General features: G+C 42.1%; 1 protein-coding gene and 1 long non-coding RNA gene across 2 annotated transcripts in view; one reads left to right on the forward strand and one right to left on the reverse strand.

The window, feature by feature from the left end:
- The window catches only part of Gm32061 (predicted gene, 32061), an 85,606-nt gene that overhangs the window by 36,351 nt on the left and 23,580 nt on the right, over positions 1-25,675 (reverse strand). The gene's annotated exons all lie outside the window — the stretch shown is intronic.
- Positions 2,835-7,496, forward strand: Magel2 (melanoma antigen, family L, 2). The gene has a single exon (NM_013779.2). The coding sequence runs from the start codon at positions 3,206-3,208 to the stop codon at positions 7,058-7,060; it is 3,855 nt and encodes a 1,284-aa protein (NP_038807.4). The 5' UTR covers positions 2,835-3,205; the 3' UTR covers positions 7,061-7,496.

Raw genomic sequence — 25,675 nt, forward strand, 5'->3', positions numbered from 1 at the left:
TGGAATGAACAATCAAATCTTGCCTTGAGGTTCTTGTACATAGTTGTATATATAGCACATTTCTAGGCATCTACTGGATGTTTGGCAAAGAATGTATCATAAGCAAGTGATTTTTGAGTTGTGAAAACCACAACTTACTTCCCTCACTTCAGAGTATCTATACAAACTCTACCACCTAAATAGGAGACCGAGGGAGTCAGCTTTGGTGTTGAAATCTTACAGATTCAGTCCACAGCCCCTTACCGACTGGTCTGTGTTCTCAATGTTAACTAGTGTGTCAAAGCAAAGCTCCTGAAAGCTTTAAAATCAAACACTGCTCCTATGATGCAAGGGTAAATCTTCTTTCTTCCATTTTTTCCCACTATTTCCTCACATCTATTATACACTAACTTATGCAACTGAAGGAACAGACAGATGTGAAAATTCCATGAATGTTTTATATTCATTTCCATTGTGTTTTCTATGAATTTTCTTGAATTTTCAAGCTCTTCTTGAGGAAGAGGAATGCGCAACTCATAGTTATTGAGGAAAAGAACTGGACTTGCATAAAAGGCTAATGGGGGACTCTGGAAGCTGAAAGATTTCACAAGGGAAAAAAAAGGAACTCAAATTTGCCGTGCATATGGCTCTCTAGTCTGGAGATGCTTGAATTTTTTATGTTTTAATATGGTCAGTTTACAGAGGGAATCCTACTCTTCTTGGCGCCTGGGTACGACTTGAACCACAGAGCACTAACTGATCAGCATTTACAGATCTGCATTTTGAGGAAGTACCCACTATTACCAGCCCATCTACTACCAACGCATGCTCCATGCTCACGCATTTCTGTTGTTGATACATGTTACCAAGGAGTGGCCACTGTACAGGCTGTGAGATGTTTATCATCTGCTTCTAATTATAACTACGTCTTTCTCTTTGTCACCCTGAACTATTCCTAATCATTACTTTGTGGCTTGTATGTTGTCTGTTGACATAATTAGATGCTCTTTCCATACAGCAGGTTTAGTGGGAGTCAATGTGATATGGCAGAACTATTCATTGATGTCGAAATCAGAGAGAATAACCGTTCCCTAATGAACACCATTTGCCATGTGTGATGGCCTACACTTTGGCAGACTGAAAACCAAATCTGTCACCATTCTAGAAAAGAAATGGTTAGTGGGAAAACTTAATCTGATGTCTTCATTTATGTGAGTTAACATATGAGGAAAACGAGCCTGTTTTCCTCAAACCACCCACAGTTAGAAATGGCCATGTGGCATATCTCATAAAAGAGAGCAAAGGGGTTCTGTGTTTATTCTAGGTTCTTCCCAAAGGATTGTATTCCCCCGATTTCACAATTCTTGTAGAGATCGGGGCTATGAACCTGAGGTGAAGAATAAAACTGAAAATCATGACAACATTGAAGTGTTCATTCTATGGAAAGTCATTTCTGCTTAGAAGGCAACCTTGTTTTGCATGTACATAGAAGTGAGAGATTGTCATGAATCTCTGGTGTAACATGCTTTCAAAGACTGGATGGTCTCTGAAATATGAGCCCCAAATTCTGCCATAATTATTTAACAAACGGTCAGTCATCCTGGGGCATATTTCTTCTTTATGGCCCACCAGTTAAAAACGAACAACAACAACAAAACTATTTAGGAGCATGTGCTGAAGGTATGTTAAGAGTTGGGTACAGCCTTCAACATTCTCTTCTGCCCCCTAGTGGTTTCTTTCCTCACCTTGGACGACTGCCCTAGGCTGCAAACCACTCCTTGTAAAGGAATCATAATGCTAGTTACCGTCTATAAACCACTAAACTTGACCTAAACTGAGATTGCCACTTAATTTTGGGGAGAAAGAATACCAATATGCAGTAATTTTGATGGGTACCTCTTTATTTGTTAACATGGTATATGTCCATTTTTTAGCTGATTTTCCAGAAAACTTTTCTTATACTCTCCATTTTTCTAGAACTAATTTCCAGCACATTGCTTCATTTTTTAATTATTGTTATTTTCAGGATGTCTTTCACACTCTATTGTCTCATCTCACCCACTTTAGAAGTTGATTTTCCCGCGTTTAAACTTCTGCCTCCGTGAATTTCTGTTAATTTACTTCCAAGGTTCCTTTTCTTTCCTCTCTAATTGGCTCGTCTTTTCTCTACCCGATTCTACGATGTAGTCAGTATTCTTCTAGATGAGTTTAGATTTTCCCCCCTCTGAACACACTTTTAAACAATTGTATCCACTACTACTACTATGTTTTGATAAAGAATGGGCAAACTTGATTCTCGGATCCTCGTAATGAATACAGTTATAATAGACCACCTATGTTATCCCTGGGTTGACTGACTCATGTCCTAGCAAATATTCATCAACTCCCCTTACCCTGCATGTGCTTCCTGCCCTTCAGTTACTTGACAGAATAAACTACTCCAGGAAATTCACACACCCGAGACAGATACCTGAATACAGTCATTTTTTTCTACACCTTCGTTAAATTGTAATAGCTGTCTCGAATAGCTCCCCAGTCCCTCTTACGTCAATGTACTTCGTTTCTGAGCTCAGACCACACCACTACCCCCACCTTTGGACATGTTCCATGTTGCTAGTGGTTTATTCCCACTTCATAATGCAGCACAGTGATTTTTTTTGAACCGTAAATCTGTCCCTATCACTTGCCTATATAAACTCTTGCTTAAAGAGTATGAACTAGCTTAGTTGAGGATCTATACCGCAGGAGAAGGGATATTGAGTCAGTCGGGACTTTGGTAGACGCCCCTCTGAACAATCCACTTGTGGTGGTCGGGGGCGGGGAAGGGGCGGGATTGAGCCCCCTCCCCCCTCCTTCTTACTGCGGAGAGCTGCAGAGCCAGCCGACACTCTGTGTGAGCTGCGCTGCGAGCTGTGAGCTGAGAGCTGTGAGCTGCGTGGCGGAGCAAGCCAGGCAGTAGCACTTGGCTGAAAGCTGCGGTGCTAGCCAGGCAGCGCTCGCTGAGAGTTGCGGTGCCAGCCAGGTAGTGCTTGCTGAGAGCTGCTGAGAGAGCCCAGCTGCGCTCGCTGAGAGCTGCGGAGAGAACCGCGGAACACGCCAGTCTGCACCGGCTTCCTATTCAGCCTTCAAGCTGGAGGGGGATCCTGGACAGCCACGTCGGCATGCTCAGCACTGGAAGAAAAAGCGCAGCAACCGGAGACGGGCCACCACCAGTCAAGCAAGGGACATGTCGCAGCTAAGTACGAATCTGGGGGATTCCAGCCCTCCGGAGTCCCCAGTGCCTGCAGTCCATAGCCGCCCTACGGTTCTGATGCGGGCTCCGCCTGCTTCCTCCCGGGCTCCTCCTGTCCCCTGGGATCCACCTCCAGTGGACTTGCAGGCTCCCATGGCTGCTTGGCAGGCTCCTCAACCTGCCTGGGAGGCTCCGGAGGGCCAGCTGCCTGCCCCAGTGGCTCAGCTGGCCCAGCCTCCTGGTCTAGGGGCCCCAATGGTCCAGGCTCCACCGCTCGGAGGGGGGATGGCCAAGCCTCCAACTCCTGGAGTCTTGATGGTCCATCAGCCCCCTCCGGGAGCCCCCATGGCCCAGTCTTCAACTCCGGGAGTCCTGATGCTACATCCTTCTGTCACGGGGGCCCCTTTGGCTCATCCTCCTCCCCCAGGAACCCCGATGACACACCCTCCCGGGACCTCGATGGCGCACCCTCCTCCTCCTCCTCCTCCCCCTCCTCCTCCTCCTCCTCCTGGGACCCCAATGACCCACCCACCTCCTCCTGGGACTCCGATGGGTCACCATCCTCCTCCTGGGAACCCTATGACCCATCCTCCACCGGGGAACCCGATGGTGCATCCTCTCACTCATGGAGCCCCGATGGTCCATGGGGGACCACATGGAACTCCAATGCCGCATGTTCCCATTACGGGGACACCGATAGCCCAGCAGCCAACTCCAGGAGTCCTGATGGCCCAGCAGCTGACACCGGGAGTCCTGATGGTCCAGCCGCCTGCTCCGGGAGCTCCGATGGTCCAGCCACCTCCACAGGCTGCCTTGATGACCCAGCCTGCACCTTCGATTACTCCGATGGCCAAGCCTCCAGGTCCTGGTGTCGTGATGATCCATCCTCCAGGTGCCAGAGGTCCAATCATTCAGACTCCAGTATCAGGAGCACCAATGGCTCAGACAGTGCTGCCCCCTGGGCAGCCTCTGGCCACTTGGGCCCCACAGGGTCAGCCTTTGATCCTACAAATCCAGTCTCAAGTCATAAGGGCTCCTCCACAGGTTCCCTCTGTACCACAAGCCCCCCAGGTACAGCTGGCCACACCCCCAGGCTGGCAAGCCACCACACCCAACTGGCAGGTGACCCCCCAGGGGTGGCCAGCAACGCCTTTGACATGGCAGGCTACACAGGTGACCTGGCAGGCCCCCACAATAGCCTGGCAGGCCACTCAACCTGGGCGCCAAGGGCACTCAACCATTCGTACTGGTCACACACCCATTCGACCTGGACCAGCTCCATTGCTTCGCCAGATACCTCCTATGATCCGTCAGATCCAACCTGTGATGAGGCAAGCCCCACCACTGATCCGACAGGTCCCTATCAGACCAGCTCCACATGGCATAGCAAGCCAGCCTCAGCTGTGGCAGGTCCTGCCACCCCCACCTCCACTGCGGCAGGCTCCACAGGCTCGTCTACTGCTCCCGAGGGTACCAGGAACAGGCCAGGTGTCTACAGTACCACCAGTTGCTCAGATACATTTGGTGCCACAGTCAGGCCCACAGGTGCCCCAGACAGTACTGCCAGCCCAACTGTCTATCCCAATTCCTGTACCCCAGGCTGCTGCTCAGTCTGCTCCCCGGACTGTGCATTGCCCACCCATCATCTGGCAGGCCCCCAAAGGCCAGGCCCCGGTGCCACAGGAGCTCCCAGTGCCACAGGAGCTCCCGGTGCCACAGGAGCTCCCGGTGCCACAAGAGGTCCCGGTTCCACAGGAGATCCCGGTGCCACAGGAGATCCCGGTGCCACAGGAGCTCCCGGTTCCACAGGAGCTCCCGGTGCCACAGGAGCTCCCAGTGCCACAAGAGCTCCCGGTGCCACAGGAGCTCCCAGTGCCACAGGAGCTCCCGGTGCCACAGGAGCTCCCGGTGCCACAGGAGCTCCCGGTGCCATTGGAGTTCCAGGAGGTACAGCAGGCCCAGGCAGTGGGCTGGCGGGCACCCAAGGTACCTCCTCACTTCTGGCAGCCTGTGTCTGCCCAGGAGGCCCAGGAGCAGGCCACTCAGATCGCCCATGTGGAGCAGCAGCAGCCCTTTCAGGGAGCTCCAGCCTCCTCCAAGGCACTGCAAACTCAGCTGCCGACCCACCAGGCCCAAGCCTCTGGCTTGCAGGCAGAACTGCCTTCAGTGCAGCTGCAGCCTTCTTGGCAAGGCCCACTGCCCATGTTGCAGGCCCAGCCTGGAGCCTCTGCCACACTGGCAAACTTTCCCCGGGGCTCCACTCGATCACGTATGGCTCCATCAGGAGAACCTGGCCCCTCTTCTCTAGAACCTCGGGGCCCTCCTAGGGAACGTAGGGCACCTGCAAGGGACAAAAAGGGTCCTCCAAAAGAGCGCATGTTCATTGGTGCCACTTTCTGTGCTCCAAGGGGGGCATCAGCATCCAGGGCATACGTGCCAACTGCCTGGAAAAACTTGCCTGCCACATCAGAGACCTTTCCTGCCACCTCAAGGGTCTTTCCATCTACCTCTCATTTCCAGCCTGCCTCTTCTAATGCCTTTAGAGGTCCATCTGCCGCCTCAGAGAGCCCAAAGTCACTGCCATTTGCTCTGCAGGATCCTTATGCCTGCGTAGAGGCCCTGCCTGCAGTTCCCTGGGTTCCGTATCCAGATGGAAATGCCTCATCAGCATGTAAGTCAGTGCCTGCCATCTTGATGGTGGCAGCAGCTGCCCCCCAGGCAAGTGCCACTGCTGCAGAGGCCTCTAAGTCTTCAGAGCCGCCAAGACGCCCCGGCAAAGCCACCAGGAAGAAGAAGCATCTGGAACCCAAAGAAGACAACTGTGGCCACAGGCTCTCCTCACGTGACTGGCGGGGGCCCCGAACCTGGGGCAATCCCAGTCATTCTGACTGGGAGATTCAGAGGGCTATGCAGCTCCTGGGGGACCGGGAATCCCTCTACACTCCGCAGGGCCTGAATGACTGGGGGTGCCCCAACACTTCTAGGATGCCAAGGAGCTTGGAGGGCCCTAGCACTTCACGGGACCAGGAATTCTGTGGTGACTCGGGTGGGTCTCAGACATGGATGGCTTCTGAGGTCCCAAGCGTCTCTCGGGGATCCAGTGCTGCTCAGGAGGACCCTGATAGGGAGAGTCAGCCCTTATCTCCCTTAGATGAGAGAGCAAACGCTTTGGTGCAGTTTCTCTTGGTCAAAGACCAAGCCAAGGTGCCTGTCCAGCTCTCGGAGATGGTAAATGTTGTCATCCGAGAATACAAAGACGACAGCTTAGACATCATCAACCGTGCCAACACTAAGCTGGAGTGCACCTTTGGTTGTCAACTGAAGGAAGTTGACACCAAAACCCACACTTACATCATCGTCAACAAGATGGCGTACCCTCAGTGTAATTTGCTGGCATCCTATTTAGAGAGGCCAAAGTTCAGCCTCCTGATGGTGGTCTTGAGCCTCATCTTTATGAAAGGCTACTGTATCAGGGAGAATCTGCTCTTTAGTTTTCTGTTCCAGCTAGGGCTGGATGTCCAGGAGACAAGTGGTCTCTTCAGAATTACAAAGAAGCTCATCACCAGTGTGTTTGTGAGACACAGGTACCTAGAGTACAGGCAAATCCCGTTCACTGAGCCTGCAGAATACGAGCTTCTCTGGGGGCCCCGGGCATTCCTCGAAACCAACAGGGTGCACATCTTGAGATTTTTGGCCGCACTCTACGAGAACCAGCCCCAGATCTGGTCATGCCAGTACCTTGACTCACTGGCAGAGTTAGAATACAAGGACGCAAATGCCGCCGCCGAAGAGTCCCATGACAGCGATGATGATGCCCACGACCCCACCAGCAGTCCCCATCCTCACTAATAGACGTTACTAAGATGATTTTTATACTTGTGGGTCCAAAGCCAAAGGCAAAAGACAATGGGGGGTGGGGGACATTGTGCTTTCTGGTGTTTTTTGGTATTGTTCTCTGTGTATAAATTTTACAGCCTGTTTTTATATTTGCCAAAGCTTTTGTACAGTTTTGTGAAATGTTGATTTAAACTGGCTGCTGTATTGTTTTGTATTTTGGTGTCTGTATTTTTTTAAATGAGATCTGTGATTCCCTGTTTGGTGTACTAATTGTAATGTTACAGTATCAGAGTTGTGCTGCCTTGTGTGTGAAAAGAAATGACAGTTTATTTGTCTCGTTTTGTTTATGTAAAATCAGAATGTTTTTGGATGTTAATATGACTCATCGGTAAAATACTGTCTGGAGAAAAGTAAAGATCTATACTATATAAATATACTTTTAGCATAACATAACGTGTCTGTCTTTATTCTAATTTTGAACCAGGGAGGTGGGAGCCACACTTTAACATGCTTTACGCACAAACGCCAATATTACTATCAGTGATAGTAAAACCTGTGGATGCTGACAGCTTCCCAGAAGAGTACTCCATTCATCCTAAAAGTGATGCAGTGATGGTGGGTGGTGAAGCCAGAGATCTCCTTAAAGTGAAAGTAAAACTTCCCAAGTAAGACGCGGCAAGCTAAGAGGGGGTGGGAGTCCCCTCTGATTTAATTTTTACAATAACTGTTCAAGTTAGACATTGTATCTAGCTTGTAGGTGAGGCTATAAGACACAAACAGGTTAATTAAAATACATATATGGTGGCATGCTGGTAAAATTACAATTCCAAGCAGGAAATCTCAATGGTGTTTGGAAAAGGAGGGCACTTTCCCACAGGACCATAAAAATGCAGGTTTAGTAGCCATACCAAACCACCAAAGAGATCCTTCTGTGCTGCATGTAGAACATGTGGAACACATGTGGAACACATCAACACACTAAGGTGATACCAGATACCTGTGCCCTCTAATGTATCAGGATCCTACCAGGAAAAAGAAATCAGGTTTAAGGTGTTAAGCATTCTGCAGATTACAGGTGGCCATTGCAAAGGGAGGGTGAGCCGCTGCAGGGCACTTTCTTGGGAAACTTCTGAAAGAAAGTGGCTAAATACCTACAACCAGCCTTTAGTTACAGGAACCATGGCAAAGGGCTGACCAGCCTGGCTGTTCTATTCAATGAATTCATGTGAATATGAATGTAATTATACATGAAAAGACTGGCTGAAGGTCACAGCTTTTAGACAGGGACATGAGGGTTCTGCTTTTGCCACCTCTTGCTCTGTCTGAATCAAGAAACCCAACCCCATGTCTTCCCATTCTTCCTGAAAAGCAGAGGGCAGGGTCGGCTAGCAGCAATGATAGAACTTTTCTGCCACCTACTGGCCAACTAGCCGTTGCACAGTTATTTCTGAGACCATTGTCTCTCCTGTAAGAGTTTACACCCCTATAATCAGGTGGCTGCACTTTTTGTTTCATGGCCTTACCCATAATTTTACTACTGTCTGTACCCAACAATTTTTTTCTTTTATGTGGTCATTAAGCTAAAACAACTCCCCATGTCCAACCCAAGCCTCATTCAAGGATTACTGTCCTTGGTGCTGCTACACTGCCACTTAGAACAAAGTGATAACGTGTATCCAGCCATTACAGAGTAAACTGTGGATGGCAATTGGCCCCTATACTATAACCTTCACCTACCTGGATATATATGAAGGACCCACTGTATATCCAACCTTTACTAAAGTTTGGAAGATAAGAGGATACTGAAAGCCAGAACCCAATCTTCAATGTTTGGCAAAATAAAATTATGCAATGTCTTGGCTATGAACAGGTGTGATGAGACTATAAAATGGCACAAGAAACTTACAATCTTTATGGCCACTTCAATATTTTTCTAAAAATCTGTTTTGTTTATGTGTGGGTACTACAGAAAATTTTCCATACATTTAAATTTGAAAGCTAGCATCATGTAACTTGGAAGCTATATTTCATGGACAGTGAGTTCCTACATAGTTATAAAACAATATAGTTTAAAAACAAAAGTGTGGACACTATGCCCCTCCTTAGAATTGGGAACAAAACACCCATGGAAGGAGTTACAGAGACAAAGTTTGGAGCTGAGATGAAAGGATGGACCATGTAGAGACTGCCATATCCAGGGATCCACCCCATAATCAGCATCCAAACGCTGACACCATTGCATACACTAGCAAGATTTTATCGAAAGGACCCAGATGTAGCTGTCTCTTGTGAGACTATGCCGGGGCCTAGCAAACACAGAAGTGGATGCTCACAGTCAGCTAATGGATGGATCACAGGGCTCCCAATGGAGGAGCTAGAGAAAGAACCCAAGGAGCTAAAGGGATCTGCAACCCTATAGGTGGAACAACATTATGAACTAACCAGTACCCCGGAGCTCTTGACTCTGGCTGCATATGTATCAAAAGATGGCCTAGTTGGCCATCACTGAAAAGAGAGGCCCATTGGACACGCAAACTTTATATGCCCCAGTACAGGGGAACGCCAGGGCCAAAAAGGGGGAGTGGGTGTGTAGGGGATTGGGGGTGGGTGGGTATGGGGGACTTTTGGTATAGCATTGGAAATGTAAATGAGCTAAATACCTAATAAAAAATGGAAAAAAAACAAAAACAAAAACAACTTACTTTATCACATAGTTGGTATCATAGCTAACGACTGGAAACCTGTATCATGTATATGAGAAGTAACAAAAAGACTTTTTTCATTATGCATGCAAAACTAAATTCTAAACTAAACTAAAAACTCTGCAGAAGAGTTGAACCTCTAACTCCGTGAAAGCAGGAAGCAAATAGTCAAGGCATGTGAAAACACAGTGCAAAAGAAGTGGGGAAAAATCAAAATCCAAATTTTCAAAAGTACTAAAATGTAGATAAATGCTGTAGAAGGTATTTAGCCATACAATGGAGGACAATAAAAATTCCTCTAAATAAATAAATGGGACATATTGGGCACAAAACATACAAACAACAATAGCTGCTGAGCTCTTGTATCCCCCTATATTTCAAAGGTAGGACTATTATATAAGTATTAGCTTCTATTGATTAAGCTGACATAGAAGAAAATAGTCACATAGAACAGAAGATATGAATAAGAGCATAATAAATATTACTACAATATACGCTGAAATCAATTCAACTGATTACATCACTAATAGCTTTAAGCCAACAAGTAATTTACAAAAAAAACCAAAAAAAAAAAACAAAAACAAAAACAAAAAAAGTCATCAAATGGAATAGAAACAATCTGTAGTATAGGTGAATAGTTCCTCACAAGGAGAGTGATGATGGATAAAGAAGACACCGAGTATTTTGCACCCTCAAACAAAAAGGAATAGGCAAGAAGGAATAGAAAGTTGTTACTAAAAGACCTTAGACTTCCTCAGAAATCAAATCACATTTTAGCGCAAGACAGCCAGTTTAGAGAAATAAAAACCTGAGATTACAGACTGAAGAAAGAGTTTATACTCAAATATTTAAAACTAGATGCTACAGTACAATAACCATCTAATGACTGCAGTAGCGACTACTTCTAGAAGCTAAGACTGCTAGTAAAGAGGAATCACCAAGGTAATTTATTCTTTGTGCTTTAATGTATCAGTTAAATAAATTGTAGTCCAGCTAAAGCTTTCTTATGCTGAGAAAGAATTGAAACTTATGTAGAGGATATCAAGTTATACAAAAGTTAATGTCAGAATATTTGTCTAAAGTAGGATCTGTATTTTTCAATAAGTTTATTTGAAATCATTGTTCCTTGGGGCAATATAGAAAAGGACAAGTTATGTGTCAAGGCCATCCATCAGTCAGCTGTTTTAGCAAGTACAGGTTAGAATTCAACACTGTAATCAAAGAAACTTTTGCTTCCTAGATACAAAGGTGGAGCCCTCATGTTCCCAAGCAATACTTACTACATTGCACGTGCAGCTCATGCTGTGTGAGAAGCACCTACAAAGCTTTGCCACTTTCTCAACGACTGTCACGGCACCCAAAGGGATACAGAATCATCTCTATACACTGCCTGTCCATCCTAAAATCCTAGAGACGTTCTTCCTCTTAGAACTGGCTTTCAGGTTGCAGCAGTGTCGCCATCTTGCCCTGTCATGCCTTTCTCTCACTCCTCACACTCATCCCTGTGGTAGTCTGTTCTCTGTGTTCTCTACCTTCACAGCTCTGCCCCTTCGCCACACCTCCACATAACAGCCATGACAATCTCTCAGCCACCATAAAACTCCATAAGGCTTCATTAGTCTTGAAGCTGGAGGTGGCTCTCAATGTTCCTGGATAGGACATGATCCACCTCAGGTGACTTTGCAGATCCAGGAGGTCAAAACCAGCCTTGCAGAGGAGCATTGCCAAATAAAGAACTTATAAGTGAGACTACACCCTTTTCTAGGAAGCCCAAAGAATCTCTCAGAAACTGAATTTGTTATATAAAACTTTTTCGTATAAGTTTTGAACCAACTTCTCCTAGATCTTTGTTATCTTCTACACATAGAATTTATGCTTTCTCTCTCCCCACTTCCTTCAATCTCTTACCCTCCCCGTCCTCTTTTTCTCTCTCAGAAAAACCAGAATCAAAATAAACTAACTAAACAAAGGCTATAAGATTTTCTGCCAAGAAGTACCCTAAGGGAAGATGACCCCCTACCCAATTTACACCAGAATTACCTATTCCCCATTATCCCCAGACCGTAAGTATAAAGTGGTATATTTTATTGATACGAGTCTTCTCTAGAATCTTTTGAAAAGGAAGCCACTATAGATCCAACTTGATAACCTTTTCCTGAATGTAAGCAATTTTGTTTTTCCTTGTACCTCATGCATCATGCAGGACTTCCTTGAATTTTATGAGATTTTTAAAAATAGTATTTCCCTTTCTATTTGAATTATCTTCCATTATCAGTCCCCTCATGGTGTGTTTATTGGCATTCAGGAATGTACCCTGGATATCTCATGGAAATAGTGTTTCCTGTACAAATAACCCAGCATTCTGCAGGTTGAGAAATCATTTGTGAGTGAGATACAATGTCTTTGTTATTACTTACTGTAAATCATTCTTATCCCAGATGTTAGTGATGCCCAACCCTTTAGCATTTACTCTACCCAAAAGACTTACTGGACGTTTAAGAAAAAGATATTTTAAGTCACTGGAGTACACTCCCAATACCAGTTTTTTTTTTTAATAAATGCAAGGCTGATGAGTGATTACAAATTTGTTTCTTGGGGTGAGGGAGATGATTTAGTGAGTAAAGTTGCTCGCCTCCAGGCCTGTTAACCTGAGTTTGTTTCCATAACAACATGGTGGAAGAACAGTACCAACTCCTGAAAAATGCTCTTTCACACACACACACACACACACACACACACACACACACACACACACACACACGAAGAGACAGAGGGGAAGGGAGATGGGTGATTGGAGGGATGAAGGGGGCAAGGAAGGTATGAGAAAGGAGTGGAGGTGGGGGGGTCTTAACCAGCTCAGTGGTTAAGATGCTGCTCTTACAGAAGACCAGTGTTTAGTTCCCAAGTACCCACACAGGTGGCTCCCAACTGCCTAGGAAATCTTCGGCCTTCTTCTCATTTCTATGGGCAAATTCATGCACTTGCACAAATATAACATACACATACATAAAAATAAAAAAAAAACATAAAAAGAATTTATAGTGGCGTATACACTTTATCCTATGAGAGATCTAAATGAAATTGGAAGTGTTTCTCTTGTTGAAACACCTACTTTCACCAGGCCATAAATCAAAGGGTCATAGCAAATATTCACATACAGCAGATGCTTCCAGGGCTGACTCATGCAGCACTGATAAGCCTGCATGCTTTTCTGAGCTCTAACCCCCGCCCCCCCCCCAAAGCACACGTTCTTCTTTTAATTTACTTTTTCTCCTTTTTTTTTCAAACAATGGACAATGCTTAAACGCATTGTCCCAGAAACCTAATTTTGTTCCCAGAGCTCAATGGGGATGCCATTATCCAAAATGCCCAACAATGGGGAGATGGGACTGGAAGAGACCACCTCCAGTAGATAGACATGACCCCCAGTTGAGTCAGGAGACCACCCATCCATCTTCAAAATTTTTAATCCGGAATTGTCAAAGTCTAAAGTAAATACAGGGGAAAAATGAACAAAGACTGAAAGAAAGGCCACCCAGTGTCATGCCCAACTTGGGATCCATCACATGGGAGCACACCAAATTCTGACACTATTGTTGAGACCATATTGTGTATGCAGACAACAGCCTGGCATGGCTGTCCTCTGAGAGACTCTACCAGCAACTGATTGAAACAAATGCAGATACTTTTAGCCAACTATTGGTTTGAGGTTCGGGACCAATATGGAAGAGTCAGGGGAAGGACTGAAGGAGCTAAAGGGTATTGCAACCCTATAGAAAGAACAGTATCAACTAACCAGGACCTCTCAAAGCTCCCAGAGACTAAGCCAAAAACCAAGGAGCCAGGGTCACATGTGTAGCAGAGGACTGCCTTTGTACAGCCTCAGTGGGAGAGGATGAGCTTAATCCTGTGGAAACTTGACGCGCCAGGGAAGAGGGATGCTGGTGATGGTGAGGTGGGGGTGAGTGGGATGGGGGAGCACCTTTTTAGAGGCAGAGAGTAGGGGTTAGGAGGTGAAGAATTCAGGGAGGGGGAACCAGGAAGGGGGCAAATTTGGGGATGTAAATAAATAAAATAATATAATAAAAAAGAAAAATCAGATGCTCATATCCAAGTGATATAGCTGACCATGGATTCACACCACACAAAAGTAGCTCAAAAGAAATCACAAGACTAAAACAAAATGTGTGCATATCACATACTCAGTGAAGAACTTGCATCCAGGAAATACAACAAAATCTTAAAATACACACCAAACAACTAACAAATGAACAAAAAGCTCCATAGAAGTATTCTACACACAAGTGCACTGTGAGAGTAACCCCATGTCAATCTTTTTCCTTTTGCTGTACTTTTCCTTATGCATACAGTGTTCATAAACAATTATATGTAGCTTCTGTCTGATAAATTAAGATTTATATATGCACATTGTTGGTACTCAAATGTAAGACTGCATATTCTGTACGTATGCTTATTGCTACGATTGAGAATCATATTCACTTTGTAGTAAACAAACAGTAACAATTCTTATATTGCAAAGTCTTCAGCTGCAAGCATCAGACTCTTCAATCAGCCATGAATTAGATCCTATTTCTCCCTCTGGTGGCAACAGGGAGAAATAGCCTTTTAAATTTCATGAAATTGGGAAGGAAAAAAAGTCAAATCGCCATACATTAAGCAACCGCTTTTGGTACTATTTTTTTTACTTGATCAACATTACAATTTATTAATACTCATGTAATTTGTGTCAATAATCAAGTTAACAACACTTTATATTAATTCATTGTATAATACTAATATCAAAACAAAAAGCAATCCTCTGTCCAGAGTTAAAGTTTTGGTACTTCATAATAAAAACTCTTTCTTTTTTTTATTAGATATTTTCTTCATTTACATCTCATATGCTATCCCCTTTCCTAGTTGAGAGAGCATACAATAGCAGCTTGACAGCACACCTAAAAGCTTTAAAACGAAAGGAAGCAAATTCACCCAAGAGGAGTAGATGGCAGGAAATAATCAAACTCAGGGCTGAAATCAACCAAGTGGAAACAAAAAGAACTATACAAAGAATCAACCAAACCAGGAGCTGGGTTTTTGAGAAAATCAACAAGATGGATAAACCCTTAGCCAGACTAACTAACAGGCACAGGGACATTATCCTAATTAACAAAATCAGAAATAAAAAGGGAGACATAACAACAGAACCTGAGGAAATCCAAATCCAAAATATCATCAGATCCTACTACAAAAGGCTATACTCAACAAAACTGGAAAACCTGGATGAAATGGACAATTTTCTAGACAGATACCAGGTACCAAACTTAAATCAGGATCAGATCTAAACAGTCCCATATCCACTAAAGAAATAGAAGCAGTCTCCCAACCAAAAAAACAAAACAAAACAAAACAAACAAACAAAAAAACAACAACAACACCAACAAAGAAAAAAACCAACAACAAAAACCCAGGACCAGATGGGTTTAGTGCAAGGTTCTACCAGACCTTCAAAAAACTGTATTTCAAACACTGAACAGAAAAACTAAATGTGAATGGCAGAGAAAATAAGACCCAATAAGAAAAATCACCTTTCCCAAATAAATGTAAGATCATCTGATTATATTTTTAAATAAGACAGTATCTAAGGAAATGGGAATAAATTAATTCTTAAGTAATATAAAGTTACATCCAATATATACGTTTGGAAGGTGAAACTGCATCCCTACTAATTTGTGCATTCTTTGTGATATCAGTATTTGTCTGTCTGTCTGTCTGTCTTTCTTTCTTTCTTTCTTTCTTTCTTTCTTTCTTTCTTTCTTTTCTTCCTTCCTTCCTTCCTTCTTTCTCTCTCTCTCTTTCTCTCTTTCTTTCCTTCCTTCCTTCTTTCTTTCTTTCTTTCTTTCTTTCTTTCTTTCTTTCTTTCTTTCTTTCTTTCTTTCTTTCTCTCTTTCTCTCTTTCTTTCTTTCTCTCTCTCTCTTCTTTCTTTCTTTATTTCCTTCCTTCCTTCCTTCCTTCCTTCTCTCTCCCTCTTTCTTTCTTTCTTTCTTTCTTTCTTTCTTTCTTTCTTTCTTTCTTTCTTTCTTTCTTTCTTGCGTCTACTTTTACATCCTGACTGCAGTTTTCTCTCCCTCCTTTTCTCCCTCCCTCCCACATTCCCTCCCTTCTAGCACACTCCCCACGCCCCCAACCGACCCCACATTATACACTGCTCCTCTGTTTTTCTCCATAAGGAGGCAAGTGTCTCATGGATATCAATCAGCCATGGCATATCCATACCACTATGAACACTTGTTTTATTTTGGGGTTGTTTGGGGTTTTTTGTTTGTTTTTTGTTTTTGTTTTTTTTTTGACAAAAAAGCCAAAATTATACAATACAAAGCATCTTCAACAAATGCTGGTCTAGCTGGATGGGAAGATATAGAAGAATGCAAATAGATCCATATCCATCACTCTGGACAAAACTCCAAAAGTCCAAATGGATGTAACACTTCAACATAAAACCAAGCATACTAAACCTGATGAAAGAGAAAGTAGGGAATAGCCTTGAATGCACTGGCATAGAAAACAACTTACAGAACAGAACAGCAACCACACAGGGACCAAGATTAACAATTAATAAATGATATTTCATGAAACTGAAAAGCTTCTGTAAGGCAAAGGACACTGTCAAAAGGATAAAATAATAACTCCATATCAGAAAGATGGCTAATTTCCAAAATATATAAAAAACTCAAGAAAGTAGACATCAACAAATCAAATAATCTAACTAAATATGAGGTACCTATCTAAACAGAAGATTCTTGACAGAGGAATCTCAAATGGCACTTTAATGCTTTAAAAATGCATGTGTCACTAAAACCACACTGGAAAGTCTAAAGTTCTGCACAGCAATCTTCTGGGTACTCTCTGTGAGTGTCTTAAGCCAAATGCATGAGCTGTGTTTTCATAGGCTAATAATTGGACTGTGGATTGAGAATTCCTAATCTGAAACGCTTTTGAACAGAAGTGTTTCATGTTTTAATTTATATTTAATAGAAATCTCATAAAAGTATCAACATTGGCAATTATTTTCAGGCAAAAATATTGCATAGTATGAATGAATTTTAGACATTGATATTATATTGACATTTAAACATCTGGGAATTAGGAGAATTTAAGTTTCATTAATGATAAAGCTGAACATTTTATTTTAAAAAGTACTGCATAAATACATATAATTTTCCTAAATTTTATTTATTCAAGTAGTGTGGGGTATTTCTGTTTACCACAAAGTAATCCTTCGTAGAGACTGATACCACTCTTTTGTGTGTTCCTTTTCTCCTTCAAAAGTAAACTAAACTATCTTTTAGTAGTAAAAGGATCACCTAGCTAGCAATCTGGATCATTAACTGGAGGACCAAAGCAGTTGCAGAGGCTCTCTGTTTGGTTCCCAGGGCTCACGCTGGGCAGCTGCAGTGGATCTCACAATCTTCTCTGGTCTCCTGGGGCACTTAGGCTCATGTGTGCTCACTCATGCAAAGACAAACACAGGCAATTTAAAATAAATATTTCAATGGACTTTTAAAACAAACATCACAATAAACCCATGTGGTTTTCTTTTTTACAAGCTTCTGATGGGTTTTTCATGACAAGCCTTGTCAAAGATAAATGTGTCACCATGTTCAATGCAGCCCTAGAGAATATAGACCCAACATTCCTCTTCTATCTCATTTCCTCTACTCTCCTTACAATTTAGGATAAATATTTAAATCTTATTTAAAACACAAATATCCCAATAAACCCATATGTTTTTCTTTTTTACAAGCTTCTGCTTGACATTCCCAAACAACTGTACTGAATAAGTGCGTCACCATTTTCAATGTAGCCCTAGGGAATATAGGCTTAACATTCTTCTTCTATCTCATTTCCTTTACTTTCCGTACCATTCCCAGAAACTAGCTATGTCACTTCTACTTCCTAAACACATCCCCCATGATGTGTCTTGTGAGTGTTGCTTTCTCTGGTTGGAAAGTCTATATCACACTCAGATCCAAGGACGCCTTTTTTAAGGCACAAGAAGTTTCACATCAATAGTTTGATACTCAGGGATTATAGCAATGAACCACCTTACCCAGCTGTTATTTGAAGGTTCTTAATCCGATGGCATAAAATAACCACAAATTGCTATAGGAAGAGATGAAACAGAACGAGCTCTGTGGTCTTCCAATTCTTCTACACCTCCTTTTGTTTGCCTGAAGATTTGACACTTTAAGATAATAGATCTAGGCAAGTCACCAATCACTGTGAGTGACAAAAAGAGGCTTTAAAAGTATGACCAAGGGCTCAGGGAAAGAATTCAGCAGTTGCCATTTGCTGGGCTAGATTCCCTTTGAAGCCTTTGTATAGCTTCAGAGTCTTAGGGAACCCTAGCTGTTATCATTACTGGCTGGATTCCCCCTCTTTTTTTAAACTTTTCACTGAAAGAGAGTGGACTGTCCCCTTCTCCTCCACAAGCTCTCCCATAGCCTCTGAGTACATACAACCAGTCCCAGTGTCGGCATTACTGAAGAGCAGCAGGCATAATGAAGTGGTAAATCAATTGGGCATCTGGTGGTCAGGAATCCCTCTAATGTAAAGAAATGTGGAACAATGAAGATAGGAGCAGGACAAACATGGCAGGGAAGGTTGTTTAGGAAAACACACAGAAATGTCATGGAGAAAACAGAAGGTTAGGGAATTCTATGCTCTCACTGTAGACAGCTTCTCTTGCCTGAGCCACCAGAGCATGTTTATGAGATTGACAGAACAATGCACAGCCACACCCCCATCCCCCTAATCTGCCTGATTTTCAAATTCTTGACAACATTATGTTAATTTTCAAAACTCTGGAGAAAAGAGTCACTGAACACTCTGGTTTGATAGTGACTTAGTTTGCAGAAGAAGAGGGGAGTCATTACAGACCCTAACTGAATAAACTGAACCACACTCCAAAGCTGTGTCAAGGTTCTCAGCTGTAACATCCAGAACTGATTAAAATCCGACTGGAAAACTGGGTAACCAGTTGTGAACAAAACCTTTTCAAAAGAAGTTTTGTCTGCAGAGACTGATTAGAACTGTGGAGACAATGGAATGTTGCAGGTCCAAAGGCTAATTACCTTTATCTTGGGGGTAGATCTAGCCCTCTGTAACAAACTTCCTTGCCCATCTCTGTGTGGGAATCATTTATCTTGTCAGAGTGTTTGCTTCCATTAACCATAAAGCTAAGAATGTCATCAGATAGCATTTTGAGACTATAGAAAAACCTTCCATTATCTTGCTGTAAATACCTCTCTGATGTAAGCAACAATGTACTATAAACTTACCCTGATTTACGACTTTCTTTCTTCTGTCAAACAATAAAACGTCATGGAAATGTTTCCATCTTTGAATATGGAATTTGAACTAACCTAAATCTGTGTACCCCACTCATCGTCACTCAAAATGGCTCTAGAATAAACTATAGTTTTATATCTATATATCATCTATATATCTATATCTATCAATATATCTCTCTATATATACATCTATATCTATATGATTTCCTAAATATAGATATGTCTACATCTACATATACATTGATGTAGACATCAATATATAGAGAGATATAGATGGTTAGAACCATGGGGTTTGTGGTGTGTGTGTGTGTGTGTGTGTGTGTGTGTGTGTGTGTGTGTGTGTGTTTGTGTGTGTGTGTGTATTTGTGTGTATGTGTGTGATGTGTGTGTGTGTGTGTGTGTGTGTGTGTGTGTTGACATACCTTTTCTGTGCTCAGTATGAAATCAGTTACAAACTCTAGAGGAAGAACAGGCTCTTCCTATGAAGTTAGAAAAATTAGCAGAGCCAGTTGGAAGCTGCTGTGATTAGCAGTTAAATCTTGGTAATCTGAGGGTGTTACAGAGAATATCATAAGAACCGTTAATCTGAAGACTTAAAACAGTCAAAAAAAAAAAAACAAAGCTCTCTCCTTTGCACTCTATATAAGCAAAAGACTGAAGTGAAAGATCACATTGAATTTACTGGTTTGAGAGATGGATAGGATTCATCCATTGATAAAGGCGTTACACAAAGATAGCTCCAGAGCTGGGCAGAAAGGGTGTGCATTTGGTTTGTGATATATTTATGCTACAAATCCAAGAAATAATGTTACAAGGTAACATTATTATTATTATTATTATTATTATTATTATTACCTTTGGTTTTTTATGTAAATAAGATTGAGTGAAGCATTACCCACGATATGTAGGCTTACTTTCAGAAACAAAGGAAGACAAAGTCAATGGTCTTCAGCAAATGGAATCAGTTGAATTCCTTGATGACATTTGCTGTCTGAAAATTGACTGCATGTTTGGACAAAAATTGGTTATTCTCACCTAGAAAGGCAGCCATGGGGTCTGCAAGCAGGGTAAGAAATGACCCACAACTGAAAGATAAGAAAAATTATCCCCAAAAGCAACTGATGCATTAAGAAAAAGCACTGACAAATAATTTTAAAAATGAGTCAATTGCTGCATCCAGATTTGGATGACAGTGGGAAAGCACTTTCTCACCAGAAATTTCATAAAGGAATTCTAAAAATTATTTAGAATATGAAAACAAGGGGGCTGGAGAGATGGCTCCAAGGTTAAGGTGACTGCTCTTCCGAAGGTCCTGAGTTCAATTCCCAGAAACCACATGGTGGCTCACAACCATCTGTAATGAGATCTGACTCCCTCTTCTGCAGTGAAGACAGCTACAGTGTACTGACATATAAATAAATAAATCTTTTAAAAAGAAAAAAAATAGAATTAGAGCCATGAAATGATCTTTGAAAGGAAGGATCATTGAAGGCATGTTCTGTAAAGTTGGAGAGCAATCGAAAGTACTACTAAAGATGTGCTTAAATGAAGGTGATTGTGTGCATACAAGGGTGCCTGTACAGGAATGCTTTGCATATGCCTTCTTGTGAATACATAATGTGTGCCTTAGTAGTTTTTGTATGGGACCATATATTTGTATTTTTATTCTTGTCTATTTGTGTGTGTTTGTGGAAATAAAGTGTAACTCTATTTGGCTGGTTTAGGTACAGTATAATTATGTAGATGTGCATATGAGTATATATAAATGTGTGTTTCAGTGTGAGCATTTCTGTGTTGTTATTGTATTAGCGTGAGGAACGCTGTAGTTCTATATGTTGAAGACTGTATTTCACGGTGTTTTCACCATGTGACGAAGAATGTGGCTGCATTCTCATTGTGTGTGTATGTGTATGAGAGTGTGCATTTATGCATGCCCATATGTATGTACACATGTTGGTGTCCACAAGTGTGCCTATGTATGTAGTGCATTTGTGTACAAATGTTTGCCTGCTATGTGCCCACGTGGCTCTGTTTACATACCTACTTGGTCAATCTACCAAAGGACACATTACCAAGTCTTGTTTGTTTTAACACCTGTCAGTGAAACTTACAGATAGTCATAACTTGAATTCTCATCCACATGGATTTTTAAAATATTACACAATGGTAGCATTTCTTATTACAATCAAGAGTTATAGGAGTTTCCTAAATTATTTGGCATTCTTAATTCTTCAGGTAAGCTACAGCTAGCAATTGCCTATCATTTCAGAATAGGATGCTACCACGGTTCTTAAATCTCAAAGACATGAGGGAAGCAACATCTTGGTTCTTGGAAAGGCATCACCCTGCAATTTGCTTAATTTTGTCACTGCAAATACTGGTTTTGTAAATTTCTTACTCAAGTGGACACAGAGTGGACTTTCCCTGTTCAAAAAGTGTAGTGCATACAGTTTGAGGCCAGCCTAGTCTTCAAAGTGGGGTTCAGCACAAAGAGTTCCACATACTCTAGTTATTAAGAAAGATCTGGGAGCAGGTTGGATTTTTGACACAAACTAGATTCATCTGAAGAGGAGAACCTCGGTTGAACAAAAGCCTCTATTAGGTTGTTCTGTAGGCATTTTTTTGGATGGGTAACTAGTGTAGGAGGATCCAGCCATCCCTGAGAAACATATAAGAAAACCCAAGAGATTGCCAGGAAGCATATTTTTCTGTGTGATTCCTGTTTCTTCTGCTCCTACTTGAGCTCCTGACCTGACACCCTCTATGACTGGATGTGATGAAGGTCAAGTCAACCTTTCCTCATCTGAGTCGCTTTGGGTTATGTTCCATATCACAGTGAGAAAACAAACTAGGACAGCCTGTAAGTCCAGATTCTAATCTTTCTTTCAGGTATAATTTTTATTTTTTATATTAATTAAGTTTGGTGTTCTTGACAATTTCATACCTGTATATAATTCATTCTTCTTACTTCCTCCCCATCTGTATCAAGCAATTTCCCAGTAGTCTCTCTCACCCATTCATGACTTTTGCATTGCTTTTGTTGCCCACCTAATTTAACCAGACCCACTGATTTAATTCATTGAATTCATCCACTGGAGCCCCGTGTAGTCACAAATAGATACACAAGTGAGGAAAGAGATGCTTCTCTCAGAAGAAAAAATAAAAACGTTTGTCAGTGAAAGGTACAGTTCCCTGAGCTGAAATATGCCCCTGATTTACTGATTGGTCACATTCCTAGGCAGACCCAAGCATCTGCTGCAGGTATGAGTTAGTGACCTCAGTGTCTGCATCTTGCCTAGACGATGGCATTGTGTAGCCATTCTTCCCATCTTCTGGCTCTTCCACTTGCTAGTCTAAAATGTTGCCTAAGATTTAGACAGGGTAAGCATCGTCCTGCTTAGGGAAGGCCACTAATGTGTCATTTATCCTCTATGCCTTGTAAAACCATGTGTTTGTGCATTCGCTATTGTTCACTGAAAAGAGGGGCTACCCTGGTTAAGTAACAATAATTTGTTAGGATAAAGATATTTGGAAAGGAGGTTAATTCTACGTCAATTTAGATAAACATAGTATTCATTTTTCCTTGTAGGGTCTATGACTTCCTCTACCATGGGTTTCTAGTTTATACACTGAGGCATGGATTCCTTCATATAGAGTGGGCCTCAAAAATCTACAGAAAAAGTGGATAGCTATCCTTGTAATTGGCATGCCATTATTGTCCCACTGGGAAGACATGGATGGATATTTCTACAACTATGAAACTTAACCTATCTCTTATCTCAGCATTCAAGAGGCAGAGGCAGGTGGCTCTCTGATATTTTCAGGCTACCCTAGTCTTCAAGCGAGTACTTGGATAGACAGGGACTTTACACAAAGAAACCATGCCTCAAAAAAACAAAACAAAATAAAACAACAATCCCAAAACAAACAAACAAAAACAAGAAAAGAAAAGAAATGTAGCCAGCAGGGAAGAAGCTATGGGCTCATTGTCCGTTTGATTTCTCTATATCATGAACATATTGTGTTTGTGGTGTCTTCAATAAAGGGGTCTCAACATTTTGTTTAGGTGGGCAATTAAAAGGAATGGAAAAGCTTGTAATTTTTGCAGGAGGTTTCCGCGGCTTTTCTGTCCAACTCATAAGGAGGTGTTAAACCCCTGGCAGTGGAGAACTGTTTATTAACTATTGTTGCTAGACACAGCCTTTTCCATTGAGACATGGTATCTTAATTTGCTTTCTATCTCTTAGGGAAACTTGATGACTAAATGCAGCTTGATGAGGGAAGGGTTTATTTTATCTAACAACTTATAGAGCATGAGGAAGGGAAGTCAGGACAGGAACTCAAATCAGGAAATTGGAGGCAAGACATAGTGGTAGAGGTCATAGAAGAGCACTAATTTCTCTCCCATGGCTTGTCAGACAAATTTATTCTGCAACACAGGACAACCTGCCCAAATATGGCACCTGGGAGTGGACTGAGTCCTCCCAAACCAATAATTAATAGAAAAAAATGCCTTCGAAGACTTCCCTACTGATCAATGAATTTTTTCAATTACAGTTCACTTTTCCAGATAACTAACTTACGACATGTTAGCAAAGCACTAGCCAGGACCCATAGAATCTCCCCTCCAAATTATCAAAATATAAATTATAAGTTTTAATTTGTTTACAAGGTACTACCTTTCTCTGTGGCTTTTGTAATTCCCTTTGTGTTCTTTAACCCTCTTCTCTGCCCTTTCATCTTCTCTGCCCTTCATATTCCCTACTAGGAATCTCCCCTCACTGTTCTTTTTTAAAATTTTTTTATTAGATATTTTCATCATTTACATTTCAAATGCTATCAAAAAAGTCCCCAAACCCTCTTGTATTACTTACTTAGTGTCTCCCTCCACTAAGGAGGCACACCTTCACCAATGGCATCTTCCTAGTTTCTTGGCTTCTAGAGCAACTCCATATATAAATATCTATTACATCGTTTCTGTTGCTATAATGTAGTCTTGTCAATTACTTACTGAAGCCCTGATCTTCTAGAAGTTTTAGAGTTTGAGGTATCACATTTAACATGTTTGATCCATTCTGAGTTGATGTCTTGTGAAATGTGAGAGATAAGAGTCTAGTTTCATTCTTCTATGGGTGACGAGTGAACTTTCTCCAAACAATTTGTTGGAGATGGGTGTTTTTCCACAGTGTGTGTTCTTGGAAGCTTTGTCAAAAATCAAGTGACTCAAACTGAATGGACTTATATCTGAGTCTTTGATTGATTTCTATTTTTGCAAGGATACTTTAATGACTCCTCATGAGAAACAGTCTCCTCTTAATGGAGAATTAGAATTTGTGTTTACACAACTCTGAGCTGGCGATCTCGGAGCGCCTCTCTCTAAAACGGAGGCCAGCTGATAGGCAGAACAAGTGATTGTAAGATTGTGTAATAGAATATGCATGGAAGCCTCTTGAACACAGTTCTATGGGCAGCCATTCCTTATGGTCTACTAAAGCGATGTGATGATGATCCCTCTGGCATGGCCACCTTAGGCTGACCTGGAGGAGGAGATGAAAAAATGGATGGATAACTTTTCACCAGAGTCACATGGAGGAGTAGTGCCTTGGCTTTTACAGAGTTGCATAAATAGCATTGAGAAAAAAAGACAGAGCAGATCTTCTCTCAAATACATGTAAAACGCAAGAGCTGTGTAGCTTGCTTGAGGTTGGGGGGGGGGGGCATACAATGTAACAAAAATCTGGTATTAGCCTGCTCTAGGAATATAGGAGCCTCTGTTATTTCCATAACATAAGTCTGGATGAACATTCTTGTTTTCAGTGTTGATGTATAGAATATCCTCTGCTCACATAGAAGAATCAAAGGATGGAAATGTAATTCAATGTACAGTCCTTGCCTAGCACTTGAAAGGGCCTGGATTCAATTGTTCTGCAGGCTGACAAAGGTAGAGAAGAGAACTGCCTGTTTGTATCATGTCATTAGAGGGTCCCTCCATTAATGCAATCCCACAGGAGGCAGGAGGCAGTTGTGAAGTTGTAAGTCCAGATTAAGCGCAACAAGACGCTATTTAAATATGTCAGTGGGCAGACACAAATAATTGCTGTAGAATGTTTTCCCTCTAGACCCAATAAACAGATGCAGGTGAAAGATCAAGCCTGTGGACATGTGGCCCACAGAGGAGAACTCAGGAACAGATCTGCAAAGCAGCTGTCAGCAGATTTCTGGCAAAGGGACAGAAATAACCCAGTGGTAGTGGAATACTCTTTTCAATAAATGATGGTTGACAGTCAGAAGTGAAGATACAAATGAGACCCTAGACACTGACTTCACACCTCACATAAGAAGCAAATTCAAAATTAATCGGACTCAAAGAGTCAAAGTCTTGTGATTTTATGAGAAAACTAGAGAAATTTTACAAGCCTGTGTGTGTTTATTGCTGATTCTTTATACAAAACAAAAATGCATGATCAGTGAAAAACAATCAATTTATCTTGAGTAAAATAGTCGTTCCTTTCTGTAGAATTTGCTATTGGTTAGTCTGGGAGGAATATCTGCACACCGTATATTTGATAATGAA

The sequence above is a fragment of the Mus musculus genome, chromosome 7, assembly GCF_000001635.26.
Source record: "Mus musculus strain C57BL/6J chromosome 7, GRCm38.p6 C57BL/6J".
NCBI classification, from domain to species: Eukaryota; Metazoa; Chordata; class Mammalia; order Rodentia; family Muridae; genus Mus; species Mus musculus.

What these genes read in the sequence shown, in the direction of transcription:
- Magel2 (NM_013779.2), top strand. Translation starts at nt 3,206, where the DNA reads ATGTCGCAGCTAAGTACGAATCTGGGGGATTCCAGCCCTCCGGAGTCC.